Here is a 21,511-nt window from a genome sequence, read left to right as displayed (position 1 = left end):
TTTAATACACAATATTTACTACAAATCTTATTAGAAACAAATTCTTTCCAACAGTAAGTAAAAGTACCTCTGTTGAGAAGTTTATTGCACAGACGCACAGTAATGAAATACGGACCAGATGTCTGTCTAACCATCAACAAACACTACACAAGTCGCCATGTTTATCGATTTTCACATGCGCAACACGCAATGCGCAGAATAAACACCAAAAATACAAAATACAAAACGCGAAATAATGGCGGGAATAGAGACTGACTTGCTTTTCAAAAAAATTCATAAAATATTACAGACAAAAAAAAATCGCATGAAATTATGTCTGACTTGCAGAATATATATAAAATGTTGTACATGACAGAACAGTAGAATTCCATACATTTCTGCCATCTAGTGACAACACACAACATGTAGTTGAAGTAATGGCCACTTTCGATATCTTACTTGTCGACTTCAATTTATTTATAGTTTATTTTAACGACGCTTTTTCAGTAGCACAGGTTATATGGCGTCGAATGAGAAGACGATAGTGTTTAATGGGATGGAAAAGATGTGGAAGGAAACGGTCGTGGCCTAATTAAAGGCATTATCCCGACATTTGTCAGGAGGGACTGAGGAAAACCACGATAGGATAGCCTGTCTCCGGACCGAGATATGAACCCGGGACCTCCGGAATACAAAACAGGAGTGTTTTCCACTCGACCAGGACGCTCGGTGTCGATTGCAATTGGGCACTGTCATTATCAAAGGTAATAAGTTAAGTAGGTAAAGCTACCCCGCTACACGCCATTCAGGCACTCAGGGGGAAAGACGTACAGCTCCATAATACAGACGTCAATGTGTCATGCTTAGCGCATTTCACGTTCTGATAACCATGGGTGCAATTCGTAAAATACAGCGTTGAATAATTTAATCTCCGCTGTCCAAAATACTCTTACCAACGTGAGAATTCAGTTTTGGAATTCTTGAGGCTGTGGAATTGTCCATGTTGACTATTTGGGTTTCTCGCTGTGTGGACTCGAAGGTATTAAGTGCCCACACGCACGGCAACAATAATCACGGGCGTAGTAACTGAAACAATGTGCCACGTCTTATGACCTGAGCTGAAAATGTTTAGCACTTACCTGAAGCTGCTAGGCACTCTTCTGGAATTCGACGATCTCACATAATTCTTCAGAACTAACATGAAAGTACTGTTACAACCAATGAGAACGTAGGCATCACAAACCACGACATCAGAATTATCAGGCAGAAGGAAGTTGGCTGAATTATAGTGGACACAAAATCTAAACAAAATGAATAGACACGAAATTTCAGGATCGAAACATTGGAATATCTGAAAAGCAAAGTTAAAAAGAAACACACAGTAGGAACAGAAATATATTTTACTTTTACAGAGACACGAGTTTAATAAGTGTCGCCATCTTGTAAATGATATGCTAAAAAAGAGATTTCCTTTGTTTGCAATAGGTGAAAGAACCGGGTATTAAATGCACGTCGAGTTCACTAAAATACAGTCAGAGGAGCCTAGCTCTTTTGAGGTGAAGGTTACTACAGAAAAATTGCGACCAATTTCCACCGCTTCGTCCCAAGAGAACTGCAGTGACCAGGGCGGCTTCTTCTCACCTAGAGGAAACAGGCAGCCAGCATGGATCAGTCTACGACCGACTGCGTCGATCCACTGGATGTCATCCCCATCTGAAGGTGACCAATGATAGGATGTCCGCGGTATTATTGCAGAAGAACACGAAGTTTGTCTGTAGCGCCCGACCCGGATTAGGGAAAAGTCGCCCAAGATCCGGGCATCTCGAGGTCGCCCGTATTGGGCGATCGCCCTGATCGAAAACACGGTCCATCGGATCTAGCGACATCCGAGGTCGAATATGACGGTGATACGCCATGTCTGGGGGCTACTCGAGGTAGTAACGTCGCTGGTCTACGGTTGGACCGCCACCCTGCCGCTTGTGCTGTTTTCGCACGCTCCTCAAATGGACGGCAAACAGTAACAAACACCTCAACGTCTTGCCACGACTCTAGAAAGTGAAGAACTTTTGAAAGTCCTAAGTACCTCCTCTGGCATATGTTGGCTGTCGACTAGTGGCAAGTCTTTTACTGATTGTCGCCCGAAGAACGGTTTTATGGCACAGATGATCAAGTCTGTGATTTCTGAAGTGACAGCTTGTGTTCTGTGTCGCAAGGACTTTCCTCCGTGGAGTTATTATTGAGTTGTACTTGTATTTTTATGGAATAAGAAGGAACGTCTTACAGTACGAGTATTTAATAAGTTCAATGAACTGTGTTTTAATCAAAGCGATTAGAGGATAAAAATACAAACACTCAAATTTTATATTAGTTTACGTACAAAATGATACTATACTCTATGATCACTTGAGATAAAAGGCAAAGACGAAACTCCGTGGTTTTATATTCATATACGACACTTGTCAGATTAATCCATCGTGAGGGCCATGTAATATTTTAGTATACATCATTTAGATCAGACAATTTTAATTTAATCCGAGTTTTAGCAAGATTTCTTTTCTTTTAGAATACTACAGACTTTTTGATTTGACAGAATAATATATGGGGAAATTTGAATGTGAAAAATTAATGTCCGTGTGTCCAAGAGACATCTCAATCACACTGACGGAATGCACCACATAAGAGGGTTACTTCTTTTCCTTAGGATGCTACACGAGTTAAAGAGAAACTCCTTTGCACCGGCTAGCTAGTAGATCGAACCAATCCACGAGATTCTCTGAATCAGCGTCGTCGTGCACAGAGCAGAGCAGAGGCACACAAAATTTTCATGCATTTTGAAAATCCTGTGAAAGCACATCTATATAAGTTCTTACTTTAAGAGACACAATTATAAGAATTATTTTACAATTAGCAATCGTCATTCTTCTGCACTAATTGTTTGTGCTGTTAACTCGGTATTACGAGTTGCTTTGCCTCGCACGAAATGTGAGCTAAATTAAGCCACAAATGCTAATGCAAACCAAGAAGATCGCGTCCTACAGAACCAGACGGATCGCAATATACTTTCAAAATAAAATGTAATGGGTTCTTTTCCGAAGAATTTCTTTAAAATACCAAATAAGTGCAAAGTCTATTTACAATAAATGCATCACGACATGAACAAAAACTGAATGCAATGAAGAGGGCAACCTAACCTACAATATTGTATTGTTGTTGTCTTTGTTTTATTAATGAAAAAATTCGATTAGCTTTTGTTTTTCACCTCTAATACGGTAATTCCCGAGCTTTTTGTTAATTTGGTTTATGCTGATACATTTTTTTTTTGAAAATTTCCAAATTTGTGACTTTATTCTAATTTAAACAATTATATTTTGTATTATATGTCAAATACATAATTTTTACGTGTTATATATACTTGTACATTGTTAAGGAATTCGCATCTCACGTTAACTGAGTTTGGAGGAATTTTGGGTCACAATAACCCAAAAACTTGGGTTATTTTTAACTCACATTTAAAAGAATTATTTCAAAGATTGCAATAAACTGCTAAAAAAAGGAGAATAATATGTAATACTTTACCTATAAACTGTGTTAACAACACAGTGGAAATAAAAGGTTTTTCTGGGGCAAAGTAACCCAAATATATGGTTCAGATTCCATTTATTTTGTGAGTGGTAACACAAATTTCGAATTTTTGCAAGCAGATTAAAGTTATTTGTTGGAAAGAACAGCAACTCACTTTATAAGAGACTGGAGTTTTGAGGTTACACTCTAATCGCGTCGAACCAATAGGAGGAAAGTGAAATGTGTGACCTCAAAACTGGTTTTCCTTCTCTTTGGAATGACCTTTACAAATTTATGATTTCTCAAGGTGAAGTTTCGTACAACAACAACAACAAATGAGACGACTGGTTTCACTTCAATCGCCAGTTAGCGGATCGACTCTTAGGAGGACGTACGTTCGATAACTTCCTCGTTTTGTACGTTGGTTATGATTCGACTTTCAAAGTAGCAATTTCTTTGTATTTAACAGACCACTGAATTCTGGTTGCAGGCAGGAACATCGCATTCCTTGCCAGCCAGTTGTCATGACACTCAGATTACGGGAGAGGCTGATTACGGCGTATTCCACTTCGAGACGCATGATTCTGCGTGTAGACTTTAGTTTTAATCGTCCCCACAGACTACAAACGTCATTTCAGAAATTTTGTAGTCGAGAGTCGAAATAATCAGACATGTCCCATAATTTTTTATTTACAGTCAAATTGACTCACATTAATACAATTTATTTGAGACACGTTGATGATGCTTGTATCGCAGTTGCGTGGGAAGGGATTTTTTATTCGTTTTCTTGCAGACTTGAATTTCTTTCACGATAACAAACCTGGGACTCTGAATTCTGGCGAATGGCTTCGATATTTATTAATTTATGCAACAATCTAGCATTTGTTTACACGACTGCCCCATTTTACCATTAAAATATATGCAGTTGTTTATTTTGTAAGTTCAGTTTCATAAACCAGCTTACTTTCACGTGTTTGCTAATGACCAACAGAATTTTAATCAGAGTTCCTCTGAAATTTTATTTAAACCGAATATAATTTGTAGCCTCTTATAATTGCATTACAATATGACAATCTGCAGAAGAAATTGTCCACTGATACACGACAATGCCAAAGTTCAATCATCAGCACAGCGAGAAGGAATTGGACGCCTTAGTGAGGCGAAGACGAGGGCTCGACACTTTTAATGAAATTAGGAGGTCACGTGCGTAATTTGCTAGTCACAAACACGAAACGTCCTTCTGTTTAGAGTCAACTCGTAATCATTGACTTCGGAAGAGTTCTTGAAGACCAAAACTTACATTCGCGAGGGTGCCTGCTCAGAATGTGACTTGGCGGCCTAACCAGTTTAACTGAAGTCTTCCTGTGGCCACAAATTCCCTTCCAGCAGCTCTACAGTCTCTTGTTCTAAATGAAAACAAGAGACAGAAACAAACACACATTGGGCTAACTTCAACCAAAAATTCATGAGGATTCAGATGAATCTGCTTCGTGTAAAACAGCCAATATTGGAGCTTTGTGCTGTTTGTTTGTATTATCAAGTTACATTTTCTTATCTGTAACACAAGCACTTTATTTTCCAACACAAATAATTATACTATCGCAACATATTCTGGTCAATGTTGAACATCAACAAGCAACCAGCATTCAAATTGATGAAATTATTATATTTGATTCCTAACATGGCGGCAGGATTCTCTTTACGCCTACATTAATAGTGGGCAATTACCATTAACAACAGGCGTCAGTTTAAATTTACATTGTTTTTATCTTTAATAAAACCATTTTTGTGTTTGCCATCTCAGCTCGTAAATGTTTTGTCTCGTAACATTTTTATCCATTCAAAAATAATTACTTTATTTTTAGTTTTAAATTTTCTTTACGCACGCGTCGTGTGGAATTAGAAACTGTTTTCTTTGCGTCAGTCAAAGTCGTTCTGTTTATTTTATTCAATTCTTGTTCTCATTCTTTTCTTCTAGGTTAGGTTTTGTTACATGAAGTGAGCGCAAATTTAAATGTTTCGAAAGTAAAATTATTTAAATTGGTTAATAAAGTGTTTGTGTAAAAACTAACGATAAATATAAATTTATTTATCTGCCTTATGCAAATTACTTCTTTACAAGAAATTATTACGACTGTCTTTCATTTACATTAAAGCGATCTGAAAGTATTTATTGACGAACAATAAACTTACTGAGGCCACGCACAATTCTTTTCTATCTTTTTCTGAAGTCGCTGGATCCAGTGAAGGAGGGGATACGAACCCCTGTCCTCGGGCGCAGTTGGCTGCATAAAACTGTGGGGTTAGAGTCTAGCCAGAGATACCAACTGTTTCATATTTAATTTACCCAGATTTCCTCCACAATACAGGGAATTCACAGAACTTAAGGACGTGTGTGCTCTGTTAACCAAGTAAAGTGAACGCATAATGGAGAGGTACTCAGATTCCGACGCTCAAAACTCTTTTCAGTTAAATGTTGTGCCGTAAAGATCACAAACCGAATCTGCACACAAAATTTTCACATGAATTAGACACAGCGAGAACATTTATCAATAAAAGGACGTCAACGCTCGCTCCAACGACTGTGGTCAGGAAAAAATATTATTCTGTTGGGAAGTCCTGTCACTAGAATCGCGTTCTCCGATTTGCCCCAAAATCATTTTGATCCTGTGATCAAGGAAAATGATCTTCCACGTGAACTTCGTCACCAACTACAGAGGTCACCGAATGCGTGGCTGATTTCAGCGTTTCATAAAAGCACTGCACTTTCACATGCCCTGAAACTCGCTTAATTACTCATCCTTTGAAAAACCTCAAACCCCTACTTTGGTATAAATAATTACCAGAAACCAAAGCCTGTCAGAGTGCTCGACAAAGTCACTTTAGTTCCCCACGCAAAGCTGAAATTAGTTAATCGTAATCTTTCGTTTTGCAAAACCCCCTACATCAGATGCCACGTTGACTGTGATCGCACTACGTCAGATGCCACGTTGACTGTGATCGCACTACGTCAGATGCCTGAAACAAATGAATGAGAAGTGTTTAAACACACTTTTCCCACGCTTACGACATTCTGATTACTCAGTCTTGGAGAACGATTCTTTTAATGCGATGGGCCTATTTCTTAGTTCGAAACAGAAGCAGATAAATTTCAGAAACTCGTACGTACGGCTTCTCAGAAGCCAGAATTTGCGATCTGTTTCAGGAGGAGAAAATATTTATTAAATGATATTTGACTGATGTCACATTCTTTCTGATGAACCACACGCAGCATCAGAAGCAGAGAAATACGTTAACAATTTTCATTTCTCAAGGTTTCCGTAATGAAATACAGAAAAAGAACCTTTTAATGTGTTTAATTTAACAAACACACCTCAGAATGTATTTCACGTTATTAATTCTTGGTGCTCCTTGATGTGGGTTTAAGTGAACACAGATTACACCCGAATTAAGTCCCTCTTATCAATCACTAAAGAACTAGTAACTAATATTTCGAGTTCACGCTTGTTACATCAAGCGTCTTCAGTGCACACGAGAGTTCTTTGACGTCATTCGAACTTGTACGTTCCAGCGCCACTCGCTCGACAGTGTCAACTTCTCTTGGTCAGTGTTCACATTGCGAGGCATTTATATCGTCCCTGGCCTGAAAAAAATGGATGAACCAAGAACCTCCTGACATAAATTCCTTGCTCACACCACGACGCTAGAACCCGCAACTCTAACCTCATTCTCCATCATTTTGTTAGCAACTGAGTGTCGGACTGACGACGCCTCGTCTTGTCCTTCCTCACGTTTCGTCTAACGGTGTCTTGTCTTGACTGCTCGCTGTGCATCCGGCCTAGATTTCCTCATGAAAAGTGTTTCGTTTGACTCCAGTCACAATTAGTTATGCAAGAGTCACGTGGGCACAAAGGAATAACCGACACGTGTCCATTATCATTATCATCGATGCTGTTCTGTTTTTAAAATCGGTCTCAATTTAAGGTTAACGCTAAAACACACGCCGAACTGAATATTTTTTTTTTCTGATATGTGTCAGCCTTGTCTTCCGACGGACGCTCAATTTCTGAACTGGAAAGTTATCGAGTGGATGTCTCGACCGCTGTTCGCGTGCTATACGGATATTTCCTGGATCTGAACTCGCTTCTTCACTGTGCCCCCAGTGCTCGTGGATCTCGCTGGAGGCACTGGTGTCGAACTGGGGGCGGACTGTCTTGGGGGCGGGGGAGGTTCAGGGATGGACGGACTCTTGGCGACCGTCGTGTAGGAGGGTGGTGGCTCGTGTACCTTGATGACGTGAGCAGCAGGTGCCGGGGACGCCGCCCCAGACGTGGCCTGCATCTGCTGGGGCCGGTGCGACAGAGGGATGCCTTCAGAAGAAGCCGACGATGAGGACCCAGGAGGAGGAGAGTGTCTCCTGCGGTCCCGGTCGCGCTGATAGTAGATCCCCGCGAAGATGAGCATGTTGAGCACCAGAAGAAGACACCCCACTCCGATCGTGACCCCCAGGGCGGCCGTGTAGCTGTAGTAGTGCCTCGTCGCCAGTCTCTGGAGCAGTCCTGCTTCGTCTTCGACATTCCCGTCGTCGGAGTGACGCAGCAGGTCTTCTTCTGAGGTCGAGTTGGGCAGACATTCTGCTCCTAGTGGCGAACCACTAGGACTTCGGGGCCCAGCAGATGTCGTGGGATGAAATGGCGGGGGCAACCGAGTGAATGACTCAGGCCGAACCACACCTGCAACGGCGGTCACTTACTTCGGCGAAGAAAACGAATGACAAGCGTTTAAAAAAAGACCTGGTTATTATAACATGCGAGTGTTTGGACTCAACGGAAGAGCAAGCGAGAAATTTGCGCTCTCACGTAACTTTTTGTGATTTGAACAGATTTCCTAGGTTCAGTACTTTTACGATATTTAAATGTGGACTGAGCGTGTGGCGAGGCTGGGGAGACGAATGGAATGTTTGTCGAAGTTTTGGAAGGCGACGAAAGAAAGTTTTAGGGAACGATAATGTGAGAATGGAAAGCAGGTGAGACTAGGTCATGATGACGCCAGGAGATGCGTGATGCTTACCACTCACTCCCCCTCCCCCAAGCGCCTGCATGGCGTGTAGCGGGACGGCTTTATTTTACTACTGCGTTGGTCTGATATCAGATAAGAATTCTACCGCCTGAATTTATAGCGCTCTGTGGCAGAATAACAGGGAAAATGTTCGCAATTTAAAACAACTTACCTGAGTAATAGAGTTCCCCTCGCTCGTGGAAATGGTGGTGTCTCATGCTGACATCCTCGTCTCCGGGTTGGTGCAACTGAGGGATGAGGTTCAGCCACACCGCCATCTTGTGGCCCCTGTAATGGCTTCTCATCTTTGGTTTCAGAGCTGCACAGAGAAACAGTCGAGCATCGCCACACGAGTCTCCGAGGCACTGAAACAGGGCTGGTCCCGTTGAAACGAGGAACTCTTACTGAAAATGTGTCACTAACTTTGTTTTTGACTGGGAGCGAGCACTGAACAGCTCCACACTTTCAAAATTTTTTGCTTGTAAAATTAAACATTGCGTTCAGTGAATGAGCCCTATCAATTTTGCCTGAAATTAAACAAATGACGTATATCGGTTAAAGATGGATGTCTTCTGGGTTGTTGCGCCGTGTAGTCTGGTCGATGACACCAGACCCCATTGGTTAGGATCAGGCAACTCCTTCAACAATCCGGTCCTTGTAACTCTTAGCGTTTTCAGCTCGCATGGCTTATTCATCGCCCTGATGAAGGAGGCAGCATGGACCTCTGAAACGTTGGTGGACATCTACCAGACCACACGGCGCTGCAACCCAGAAGACGGAAATCTTCAGACTCACGGCCTCGTGACGTAGCAATAAGAGCCCTGGAGTGGAAGTCTGTCCGGCAGCCTAGTACAAAGGGGCTTCATCTCCTTTTCCCGTAAGATAAAGTCAGAGCAAGAAGTCGACTGTTGCAGTAATTAATAGATCATTTGACAGTACGGAAATCTCAAAGTACTTGCAGATGGAACTGAAAAGGATGGATTATATTCGAGAAATGCCAAATATATTGAATTTCGCATTCGTTTCTTGTTCCTTGCTTTACTGAAGGTCGTTAAATTATGTCCAATCGGCGCGCGCACATTCTTTTATATTAGCGATACAACTGCTGTCTCGCGGCAAATATTGACAACAGAAGAAAGTGCTGAAGTGGATTTGCGGGCCAAAGAAAGATGGAAAAATGGAAAAGTCGCAGTGCTTAGTTAGTCGGAAGAATAGGATGGGCGGGACTTACGGAACACACCTTTGGTATAATATTAAAGTGGATCTGGAAGAAAGAAGAATGTAAAGTTGTGCAGTGGACTCAGCTGTCTCACTTTCGTGAACACAATGCTGCCAATTTAGGTTCCATCGGTTACTGCATTGCCAACCTGACAAACTATGAATCTCTCATTCCTCTCCGAATGTTCTGCTTAAGTTGGCGCTCACAAAAGAAGAAGAAGAAGAGATTACAACTTCCACGCAAAGTGTTGTTACATCTTAGGTAATAATGGTTCAGATGATGATGATGATAGTTCGATTTGCATTTCCTCTCGACGAACTGCGCTATGGAAGTGAACTGTACACACCGCCCTGTAAATATCATTCTTTTTATTCGCCTGACAATGCTCAGTGAAAATAAATAATCGCATCGCGTATGTCACGAGCGAGACGTGACACCTGACACACTGAGGCGGCATTCAAAGACCTCAAATCCGTAACACCCGGTTAATCAAGCCGCCGAACGTATTTATTGGAAAAACGGGCTGTGGCTGTACTTTGTTGTATAATCCCTAAAGTTGTCACATGTTCGAGCTGCTGGCGTATGAATTTATCACTGACAGCAGCGGCTGTAGCTGGTGGTCTACAGAGCCCGGGGCTTTGCGCGAAACCCGCGGTGCATTCGCCATTCTTCCACTACGGCCCCTGATCCTCGGCACATCGACGCCATGACGCCGAATTGATCGACAGCGAGCCGGTTTAGCAGTTAGTTCTAATACAGTTTTAACAAGAGTGCCGAAGCGTTTACAGGGAAGCTAAAATGAACTGGCGTCACTCCATTTGATGACAATTTATGTGCCTAATTTCCACCGCGCCACCGCTACCTGCAATTATGAATGATCATACCAACGTTTCACAGAAAATAGTCAATTCCAATGTTACTACATGTTAACGTTGTGTGTCATTTCACAGTTTTGAATGTTTATCTGCAGTAGCGAGCCGAAAGCTAAATACAGATTAAACTCCGTCACCGCGCTTTTTAATATTGTACAACAAATTCATAACAAGCGCTACGCGTTTCGGAGGATTTACTACGACGCTGTATTTGAGGTCACAAAATACGAAAAGCAGAATCAGCGTCGTGTCCACCTCACAAGTTTGCGCGGCGACCACGCGAGGAATTAGAATTGAAGAGTTTGCAGTCGCCTTCTGCGACATTTTGTCCACAGTAAGCCACTCAGCTGGTTGTAGCGAGACAGACGCTAGCGCCCGGCGTCGCAAACCAATGATTTCTGAAGAAGAAAAAAAAAACACGCAAGGAAGCAGATTCTACACGACATGAGTTGCTTCAGGCCGAAGGAAATGTTGTTTAGAAGTTTTCATGACAGATCTATAATGTCCGCCTAGATCCAACAAAGAAAATGGAAAGATAAACCACTCGACCAGCATAAATTTCTGTGCATCAAAACATTCGAATAATGGCTACAAAGTTAAGCAAAGCGTACGAACTTACTGATGCTGAGGTACATCTGACTGCCGGTCTCGTAAGTCTCCCAGCTGAGTCCTCTGTACCGCGTCTTCTCCTTGACCGTCCCATAGTCCGTCTTCTGTATCCGCGGTTCATTCGGGTCCCTGCAAAGAAGTTCATGAACTCGCACGTGTCCATATTTGACAGTATTAAGTGAGTCCGGGAGACCGAAAGGATTTTAGGAAATGTCGGACTGAGAGGTCCTTAGACAAAACCTAGGAAATCGTAACAATTATGGCGCGTTAGACAGAATTTCACCTCTGACCTCTGTAAATGGCCTGACGTCAGAGTCGTCTGACCTGGAGGGAGAGACGGGTTTTTGGTGATGACGCAGAACTACGCGCAGATGGTTAGCTGGGGATTCCCAAGGCGGGGATCCCCACATATTACTTCAGCGCGAATACGCGCTCGTAGTTCTACACGTCATGTTCCTGTTGTTATTATCAGACACGAAAATGTGATATAGCATCGATAAGTTATAACAGAAATTCCCAATATCAAATTTCATGAAAATTCGTTTACAGAGTTCTCACATGCGTGTCGGTGGCTGACCGGTGCGTCGTAAAACAGCCAAAGTGCAGGGGCAACGACTCAACGAAACCTCCGACACTGCTGTGTGATGAGTGGTGGAGGCAGCAAGGACCTCCTCCGAAACGTCGGCAAACTTCTATCAGACTGCACGGCGCAAGAACCCATCTTCAACTGACGAAGTTAATTCTAGCAATGTTTTGGGGAAAGGGAGTCGACTACTAAAAATATTCGCGTCTATGGCAATGGAAACGCAACTCTAAGAACTTTTTATGGGACGCGAAGTGGCGTTAAAGAAACAATTACAAACATTCCGTGCCACAATTTAACACCCAGTGCTTCAGTTCCCGTCAAGACCACATCCGGCCGCCATCAGCAACGACGTTGACCCTGAGACAGATTCTGGTCTCCGAAACGTCGAGATTTTAACCAAAATAATGTCCGGAAAGTTCATTGGTTTGCAAAGATTTTTATAGTTTTTAGGTTTCGATTCAAATCGCATCTTATATCTTATTTTCATACTTCGAACAATAAAATAAGTTTGATTGAAAATTTTAGCATAATTATATTTAGCTAACAGATAATGTCGCCATATTATGGCGTTTTAAAAATGTCCTGACGATGATACAAAATTTAGCAACTCAGTTGATATCACGAGACTGCGACATAAGATATTTTTGCACGTAGTGAACTAAACTTTAATAATCCAACCGATACACGTAAAAAGCAGTTGTGCATTAACACTTCACGCGAGATAGCCAAAAATTGTGGGCATTCGTTTTTAAAGCTGAGAATAACGCAGAAGCTTAAGTCATTAGACGTTCGTTGATGCGATATTCGGAGCTCTAAAAAAGCTCGATATTATACGACGCACTTGACACTTGATTTGAAGCAATCAGCACCAATCCGATTTGACCCCAATCTCGAGATCAGGCAATGCGGCCTGTTCCAATTCAGGGTCAATTCTGAAATACCAATCGCTCGCCGTTTGCCCTCAGCAAAGCCTCTCACGCACTGGGATTCGAACACGGAACCACGGCCGCTGTGATCGATTTGGCACAGAAAACGGGATTTGTGGGTGTAGGACCAGCGTCGCCTTACCCGGTTTTGGCGAAGTTGGTGAAGAAATTGAGCACCGCCTCTGCGACGCCCATGTCTTGTCGGCTGTAGTTCTGCGGGAAGAAGGGATGCCCACCCACCAGGGGCAGTCCCAGGATGTAAGTGACGTCCTCTCCTCTGACGCTGCCCAACCTCTAAACCACAACGAGTACGAAATTAATAGCGCAAAACCCAAGAGAGCAGATGACGGGATGATTTGGGGCGGGGGGCAGTGAATGGACCTGAACAGGAAGGGAAACACATTTTGTAAACGGCACAGAATTTCGTCTTTCCTCGGCGCAAAGAAAAGTTATTGAGACGACACAGCGAACATGGAACTCTGAAAATTTGCTAAACATTTGGGTACAATTTATTTTAGATTTCTACTCTAAAATTTGTTGGGAAAACTTAATTTTGTCCCTACTGGTCCACTCCAAACCTTTTATTTCAAAGAACCAGATTACTGTAGAACCTTGCTCATCAAAATTTGCGATAGCTCTATGAATTTTAATAAAATAACTAATGTTGCTTCTCAAGAAAGTCTTGAGAAGCTGACAGTCGCTCAGCTACAGAAGAAAACACCTCACTCTTTAATGAAGCCCATAAATTCATTACCGTGTTCACAAAAAAACATCCGTGGTTAGTATCCTAAGCCAGATAAACATTTCTCAAGAGGCTCTTCGCAGGATTGCGTAAGGACTTAATTCATTTCGACACGTACGATAAAGGCCACGGTAATTTCTGACAAACTTCTGGTTTGGATGCATACAAATTCAGGTTTTTTATACCCCTGTAGCCGAAAATTAAACAATTACATCCAGTCAGTTATTTCCCCGGCAGCAAAATATAAAATGCGTCGGTTAGCGGAAACACGTGGCAACGAAACACTGCAAAACTGCATATTTCTGTCCACGTGACCGCGATAATTTGAAAGCCGCAAGCAAACGCGAGAATGCTAACTATGGCTTTCATAGTCGCGTGCGAGGCCACAGGCGCACTTCCTACAGCGGGTGCGCCTTCAACTCCCAGGGGACCCCGGCCACGACAGTCGAAGCCACGTTACACACGTTCGCGACTTTGCACTCGCGTTTCGAATTTCAGTTCTGGACTTCTTCAGACCGCTCTTCCAAATGGTTTAAATCACTCCATTAATCGAGACTTGTTCGAACTCTGAACCGAGTTAATCTGTCAATCGATCGATAAATAATACAATTTTTTTAATACTCGTCTGAATGCGGTAATGTACCACAAACTCCAACAAACCCCGAGGGATTCGGTGACCAGCTGCGCAAATATGGATTAATTATGTCAAAGAAGCCTTTGATTCGTGCATTTACAACAACAAGCAATCAAATAAATCCATTAATAATAACCCAAAAGCGATCAGTATCAAAGAACAGCCAATTAATAAATTATGAAACAATCAACCGATAAGCCGACTAATAAACCCAAGAAAATTATTTTCAATAATAAATAAAATATTTAATTACTCCGCGGATCAATGCGCTAATCACACAAGTTTCTCAAAGAGAACGCAAGCAATCGCAGGCGATATACACCTGTGGGTAGTCACTTTCCTTTGTCTGGTAGCCGAAATGGAAGAAGTAGGTCTTCGCCCCCCGCCTAGCGTGGAGGTACGCAACCCTCACCAAGGGGGACACAGTGTGTCCGTCACTCAGAGCTTCCATTGTCGAGTCTCTGATGTTAATGGGGTGCTGGATCGGTTTGTCCCAGTCCGTATACTCGTTTTTCACCGTCGAAAATATTTCGTTCAAATGGTACATATAAGCGTTTCGAATGTACGTCCTCAACACGCGATTTCTCTGGTCTTCCTCGAAGCCGTACTGAATGTCTGCAGCGTTGAAGTCCAGGTAGCTCTCCGTTGTCGTCGTCCCGAGCATCATCTCGCAAGTGATGAATGCCTCGTTGGCGTGTTCCATGGCGAGGGTGGGCTCACTGGTGTCCGCATCGGGTGGAATGGACGGCCCGAAACGGGGGAGAAAGCGTGGCGGGTCCATCTGCACGTCAAGCAGGGCTGAGAGTGGTTTGGTGCGCAGACAGGGCGCGCTGTCCTCGTCAGCCGCCATGCTGAGACATCCCATCTGCTCCGCCACTGTCGCCCGAAGACTGTCTGGCTGCTGCACGACGGCCCACGGACTGAGAACCGATCCGCTCAGCATCACCACGCGATGAAACAGCCCTGAAACATTGGCCATCGGAATTGACTGACATATCGAACAGACGCACTTAACAAAACTATGACCACGTGTTTTCCCATCTCGGGGTTGCTAGGATACCAAATAATGCATAAATAAATCTTAGCCGACCACCATATCGCGGTAAAACATAGACGAATATGGTCAATGCATAAATCGATTTATTTAATATTTTTCGTAGACTCGGGACGGACAAACGTGTTGAGTTACAACGCCGTAGAGAGAGACCAAGAAGCGAGCACAGAGTTTGCCTCCAGTACTGAAGCCACTGTGGACGTCCGATGTCGATGTCTCTAGCCATGACCGGAACCTTCAAGTTCGGAATTCAGGCATATTCTCATTGCGACTAACGCAAGTAAGAAATTCACTGCGATTGAGGATTCCGTTTTCCGCCGAACACATCAGAGCATTAACCGGAGACTTACTCGAAGAAGTTAGCTAATGCGGTGAACCTCTTCGCAGTAGTTCGTCAACTTGAAAGGCACTTCCGGTCACCAAGGAGCTTTTTGAATTCACTCACATAAAACCGACGAAGCTGGCCTTAGAAAAGAGACGCGACGCTGTGATTGTCCCAACAATACTGGCTTTAGTTTTTCAGTGTTTCTCCTGACCTGTAACGCAGATTCAAGCGAAAAATTCGAAAGGACCACCACCCCAATCACGGAAGCCACCGGCCAACGCTATCTCGACCTTACCGTGATGAAGTCCCGGACATGCGACCAAACAAAGGACAAATTTTCTGACGGGATCCCTCTGCCACCAGTAGGAATAAGACCCTGACTGAAGATGTCAAGACCTACAGCGAAACAGCAAGACAGGCCCAGTTCCAGACATATTTTTTATCGCCGTGGGGCTTACCTTTCGCTGCCCTGGAGATGAGAAGCAGGTTCACTAGCGCCGCGCCTGTGTCGTGGCCGAGCACAGTGACGCGACCCGGGTCGCCGCCGAACGCCGCTACGTTGTGTCGAACCCACTGCAGCGCCGACAGGATGTCGCAGACGCCGAGGTTTCCACCAGCTGTTCCGTCGCGGTCAGGTCCCGGGCGCGTACGCAGGAATCCTGCAACACAGTGACATAGAGTGGGCTCGAGGCCCGCTTCGTGTGACGCACGGCCGGAGAGCCAATGAGTACAAGGCACGTTCACTGCCATTTTCGGTATTTAAAGTTTGTCCCACTACACGCCATGTAGGCGTTTGGGGGGAGAGGAGGTATAGCTCCTCTCTTCCTTGACCTCGGCACTAGATGGGGGTGAGTGGTCAGCATCACGCCCCGGCCGGCTTTACCCCCGGGAAAGGACCCCGGTACCCATTGTAGAGGAGGCTGGGTGGGCCCCAGAGCCAGTCTGGACGCAGAGGCTAGAGGAAAAATCCTCTGCCCCCGTCGGGTATCGAACCCCGGTCGTCCAGCCCGTAGCTAGTCACTATACTGACTGAGCTATCCCGGCTCATTTCGTATATGCATAGGGCTAAGATATTAAAAGCATATCACCTTGCTCTCAGTATTTATCTGCTCAGATCTTCCAGTTAATTCAGTGCGATATATGTCTGTCTTCATTGAAAAACTATATTGATTACATCGCAGAAAATCAAGGCAATTTATTTGTTATAAATTTTTATACTATAAAACAATATTCATTCGAGTACGAAATTTTGAATGCCATATCAAAATCGTTCACAACTGAAAAGTTACCTGAGTTACAATAAAGTCAGGGACATAATTGCGGCTTCAATGCTAATAGTGCGTAGATAAACAATGCTCACTGGTTTCCAGGCACGTCACAAGTTTAATCAGCAAAACTGTATTTCTGACAATGATGTTTAAGATTACCTAGAAGAATCTGCCTACGAAATTAAACGATTAAGGACAGAAAAGTAGGCCTGTGCTCGGAAAGGAAAAGTGGCAAGGCTATTGGACAATCAGCTGCGTCCGGAAACAACGTCATGAAACATTTCTTGTTATTTGGTGATTGTACTGCACTTTTAAACACAGAACTGAATGATAAGCAACCGATACAGAATGGAGCAAATTCATTATCTTTACGAGAGCGGGGATTGTTCTAGGCGATTTTTACAATTTAATTTTCATAATTTCTCGACGCGAGATTAAGCCGTGCGTCACGATTCGCGGTGATTGTTTGGGTGACAAAATTTCCGCGAAATTCTCTCTGCTTTGATGAAATGTAATAATTTTTGTGAAATAACAGTTGCTGTACGCTGCTGGGCTGTGCAGCGGTCCACATTAAATTCCCAAGGACCTAACTTATTTCTGCGAAATAAAAAAAATTCCAGTTATTTCAAACGGGATGACTTATATTAATAAGCGGACTTCAATACACACAAAGTCGTTTTCTGTTTTGAGAGGGGCGCACACTACTTCCTGCCTTCGCGGACCCCTTCAGAGAACACCAAACAAACAAACAGTCCAAATTCACTGGACATCGTGATCGTACGCTTAACAATTTCACTTCATATTCGGAAGTGAAGGTTTAGATCTCGGCCCAGGGGACGGCTAGTGTCATTTGTTTTCGTGGGTTTCCTCAGTCCCTCCAAAAAATTAATTCGAGAGTAATTATCTTGTACAGCTTATGACCTGGTCTTCCCATATCCTTCTTAATTGATCCCGTTGCAAGACTTTTTCAAAAAAATAAACGAGGAATAGTCGTTAAATAAGGTAAGAAGCCAAATTGCATATCGCGCGCCTTTTCATCACAAAGATAATTACAACAAAGTAACTTTAAAACAGTTAGTTTATTGCTGGCTGTTGTTGGAAATGACGTCACAGGCGTTCGGGAGAGGGGGACGCAGAAGAAGACACCGGGGTGAGGGGGGGCGTGGAGTAAAGGTTCCTCCGCGTCGCTAATTTCGTAATTATGTCATAATCAAATCACAGATCATCCCAAAGACTACTAATCAAGAACGAATTTCGCTGTCTACTTGGAGGACAGGTAACATCAGCTCTGCCTGCCCATACGACGTCCTATCCCGGAAGCTACGAACCGCGAATCGCTGGAGTCTGATTCAGTGTTCTGAAAGCCCCGTTAAACAATTTCCTGCTACTGAAGCGTTTTAATTTGATTGCAGAATCGTCCGGCGGATTGGAAAGGAGACGACGTGAAAGGACAACTGCAAGCGGCGATCTGTTCAGACAGCCGCGAACTAAACCTGTTGACGTATTGCGACCAAACTGCACAACATATTGACTAACGGTGTCAAGGAATGAGATTTTTATATCCGGAGTTGTTTTTAACAACGACGTGGCCTAACACTTTTTCGTGAGAAGAGGGGAAAATAAGGGGAGGAACAGTTCGAAAATGATGAGAAAACAAGGATTCTTTAGGTCTTAAAATATAACCCAGTCCAGGTTCGTTCACCTGTCCCTTGTTCCTTAGATTATAATAAGAACAGCCATTTTGTCTGCGCGTGGGTTGCTGACAGTGGTTTATTACAATCAGCGTCACGGAATTTGTGAACTTTGCCCTCCATCCGATGTTCTGAAATCAACGTTTCCGTCTTCATGTGGAAACATGATAACATCCATTCAGCTGGGCCCCTTAGAAACAGCTAATCTCAGCCACCGGCCCAGTAACTCCTTCCGTGCGCGTGTCCCAACATTTCACACGAAGACGGAGGCAGACGTTCGACCAAGTCCAGAAATCCACTGATGGTAACTATTTGGCTGCGTTTAGCTACTCCATAATCTCATCTCCTTAACCTTAGCCAGAACGAAACGAGGCGCTGGACTTGAAGCAACTCTCGTCGGCGAGGGTAAAAAGAAATGCAGCATCGGTCCCGCGTAGCTGGCTTATGCAGTCTGCACGGTGTCTTCTGTTCCTGCAAGCCCACCCCTCGAATCACTCTCTACCTGGTTATCTCTTTCCATTACTTACACTTTCCCTGATTTTGGTCAGTCCGTCGAGGCAAATGTGCGGACGGATGTTGAAACAAGGGAGGACGGGTTCCTTCTCTCTCCTTCCAAGTTCGCCTATTCACGTATTCTTTGACATTCAATACCTGCTTCAGTTTACATATCATCGTTAAACAACCTACACTGCAGGACTTGAACCTCTCGCGGCGACCAGCCCCGGCAGTTGGTTACACGAACAGACTAACGTTGTGATGTCAGAGCCCTGATGATGGGGGGACATGGTTACCGAAACGTCGGTCTCTTCGTGTAACCGACTGATTGCCACAGAAGATTTTACTGAACCTGCACAAACCAAGACAGCTTCCTGCAACTCACCACGTTCACATTGTCCACACAGTACAAAACCACTACAGATGAAGCAGCGTTATTAATAGTCCAGGATACAGGCTAGATTTATAGCTCCAGATGCAGATGCTGCGAGATTTAGCTCGTAACAAACTCAGTCTACGTTGAACCGCAACGGGCATCTGTCGATGACTTGGACAGAGAACCCTGAAGGCGCTGAGGAAATTAAGATAAAAAAGCCGCTGCTGGAATCGCTTTCCTCTCCACTGACTTCGTCGCCGGATGAATGGGAAAAGAGGGAGAGGACAGCAAGAAGTTGAAGTTGGGACCACAGGAACATAAAAAGAACGGCGAAGTATGGAAAAAAGAGCGAGGAGAAACGGAGCGAAAGAGACGGCGAGCGGGCAAGTCGGAACGGAGTCCGCTGTATCGATTCACCGTTAATGTGCGAGGAGGTCTGTTTGCGAGACCTCACGGCGCTCGGCTTCCTAATGATGAAGTCGGGTCTTCGAGCCTGCTCTCGCTTCAGAAGCTGCTTCATCAAACGCGAGTCCTTCGTCTCCGCAAGCGTCAAGAAATGACCATCGCGGCGCGCCACTGACAGTTACAGCCCACATTTCGAAGCTCACTTCTTGGAAAGGTAAAAGTCACACACAAAAAAACAAACTGACAAACTAACGGATGGGAAGACGAACCAAGTAACAAGAATGAAAATGCAAATGCAAATGGAAACAGTCAACAGAGGAAGAAACAAACAAACAGGTGGCTGTATTCTTTGTAATGTGATGGAAATATAGACGTTTTCAGACGTTTCAGTGGTGGTACCTCCATCATTAGGAAGGCCTGATGATGGAGGCAGCAAGGAACTCTGCAACGTCGGCAAACGTCTACCAGACTACAAGACGCAACAACTCACAGAAGAAGCCATCTTCAGACTCACTGGGATTTAGCAGCTAATTATTTCAACAAAATTCCCTTCACATCCGTTATATACCGATTTCATATTAATGGAAATTTCTGACAGTTCAAATGATTTACAGGTCGCCGCATCGTGCTTAAATGTAATTGCAAATGTTCAATGTTCACGATTACATAATTTATCCGACTTTCGTATCACATAAAGCCATTAAAATTATATTATGCGTTGATAGAAGAGGTACCAAACTTGTAATTGGTAAAATATGAAAAAAATAGTCGTTCATTTTTGCAGTTCTTTACAGGGCCTGAGAATTGCGACCCTATGAGGACCTGAAGGTCGTTACAGACGTTTCGGAGGAACGTATCACCTCAGTCTTACAGTCCCACGGCGTTCGCATTCGAGCAAACCTGTCCCAAGCAACACTTAATGCATCTCAGATCCAGAAACTTGAATTCTGTTTGGAATAACGAAGCGTTGTCACTAGAGCAGCAGAAATCTGTTTAACGCGAATGTAGATAAAGTTGCCTACGACAATTACCGACGAATGTCTCTGTTATCAAACGAATAAAAAATATTATCCAACATTCTTTTATGGATGGATTCAGATGGGAGGGAGGTTTTGTAGGAATCCTCGGCGAATTCGGTTTACGCACAAAGCGAGCCTATGAGGTCTCTGTAGGTGAATATTTTCCGCTCAGAATGACCTGAAAGTGGGAGGTGCTCCACCGCCATTGCGTCGAAGTGTTGCTTTCGTAAAATATTCGAAATGAGCAGGACACATCAGCTTTTCGCCAAAGCTGATGACGTTAGTTTATAGCGCCAAATGATCATTATAACGAAAACGCAGAAGCAATCGAATATTGAATCAGTGCGTGCTCATGTCTCGTAAGCAGTCTACAGGACAAAATCATTACGCGGAGGTAGCTGACAGTCGCAGTTAAAAAGTTTCGGAACGAAGGCAGATACCGAAATTGCATTATGCAATGAATTAAGAGGAGAATAAGTTAGGAAAACGCCTTCTACCGTGAACTTCAGAATCCTATATCTCTCCGTCTGCAACTACAAACTTAAGTATTAAAATATACAAAATTATAATTTATGACTGTGAATCTCGATACGTCACGATAAGGCCTCAAGTCGTTATGTAACAGGGCGTTTAAAAAAAAAGTTAAGATTTTGGCCTGAGAGAGATAGAATCGTTGCGTAAAAAGGAGTTGT

General features: G+C 43.5%; 2 protein-coding genes across 4 annotated transcripts in view; both read right to left on the bottom strand.

Moving 5' to 3' along the window:
- Positions 1–175, bottom strand: part of mtgo (miles to go) — an 89,916-nt gene extending 89,741 nt beyond the window's left edge. The window contains exon 1 of the mRNA XM_022073058.2: positions 68–175. The gene's annotated coding sequence lies outside the window, so the exon portion shown is untranslated. The remainder of the gene's footprint in view (positions 1–67) is intronic.
- Positions 176–6,880: 6,705 nt separating this feature from the next.
- Positions 6,881–21,511, bottom strand: part of LOC110834179 (neuroligin-4, X-linked-like) — a 215,020-nt gene continuing 200,389 nt past the window's right edge. For 2 of the 3 annotated variants that reach the window (XM_087353254.1, XM_087353255.1), the window contains 6 exons: positions 16,024–16,224; positions 14,509–15,149; positions 12,953–13,104; positions 11,309–11,427; positions 8,771–8,917; positions 6,881–8,273 (listed from right to left, as the gene is read on the bottom strand). In XM_087353254.1, the coding sequence (XP_087209380.1) occupies positions 7,654–8,273; positions 8,771–8,917; positions 11,309–11,427; positions 12,953–13,104; positions 14,509–15,149; positions 16,024–16,224 (1,880 nt within the window). In that variant the 3' untranslated portion in view covers positions 6,881–7,653. The remainder of the gene's footprint in view (positions 8,274–8,770; positions 8,918–11,308; positions 11,428–12,952; positions 13,105–14,508; positions 15,150–16,023; positions 16,225–21,511) is intronic. The other variant, XM_087353256.1, reaches the window with a different exon arrangement.

This window comes from Zootermopsis nevadensis, unplaced genomic scaffold (assembly GCF_977971745.1).
Source record: "Zootermopsis nevadensis isolate Lab colony 2312 unplaced genomic scaffold, Znev_1.0 Znev_ptg000022l, whole genome shotgun sequence".
NCBI lineage: Eukaryota > Metazoa > Arthropoda > Insecta > Blattodea > Termopsidae > Zootermopsis > Zootermopsis nevadensis.
The sequence above is the reverse complement of the archived record's forward strand: the minus strand, read 5'-3'. Positions and strand labels throughout refer to the sequence as shown.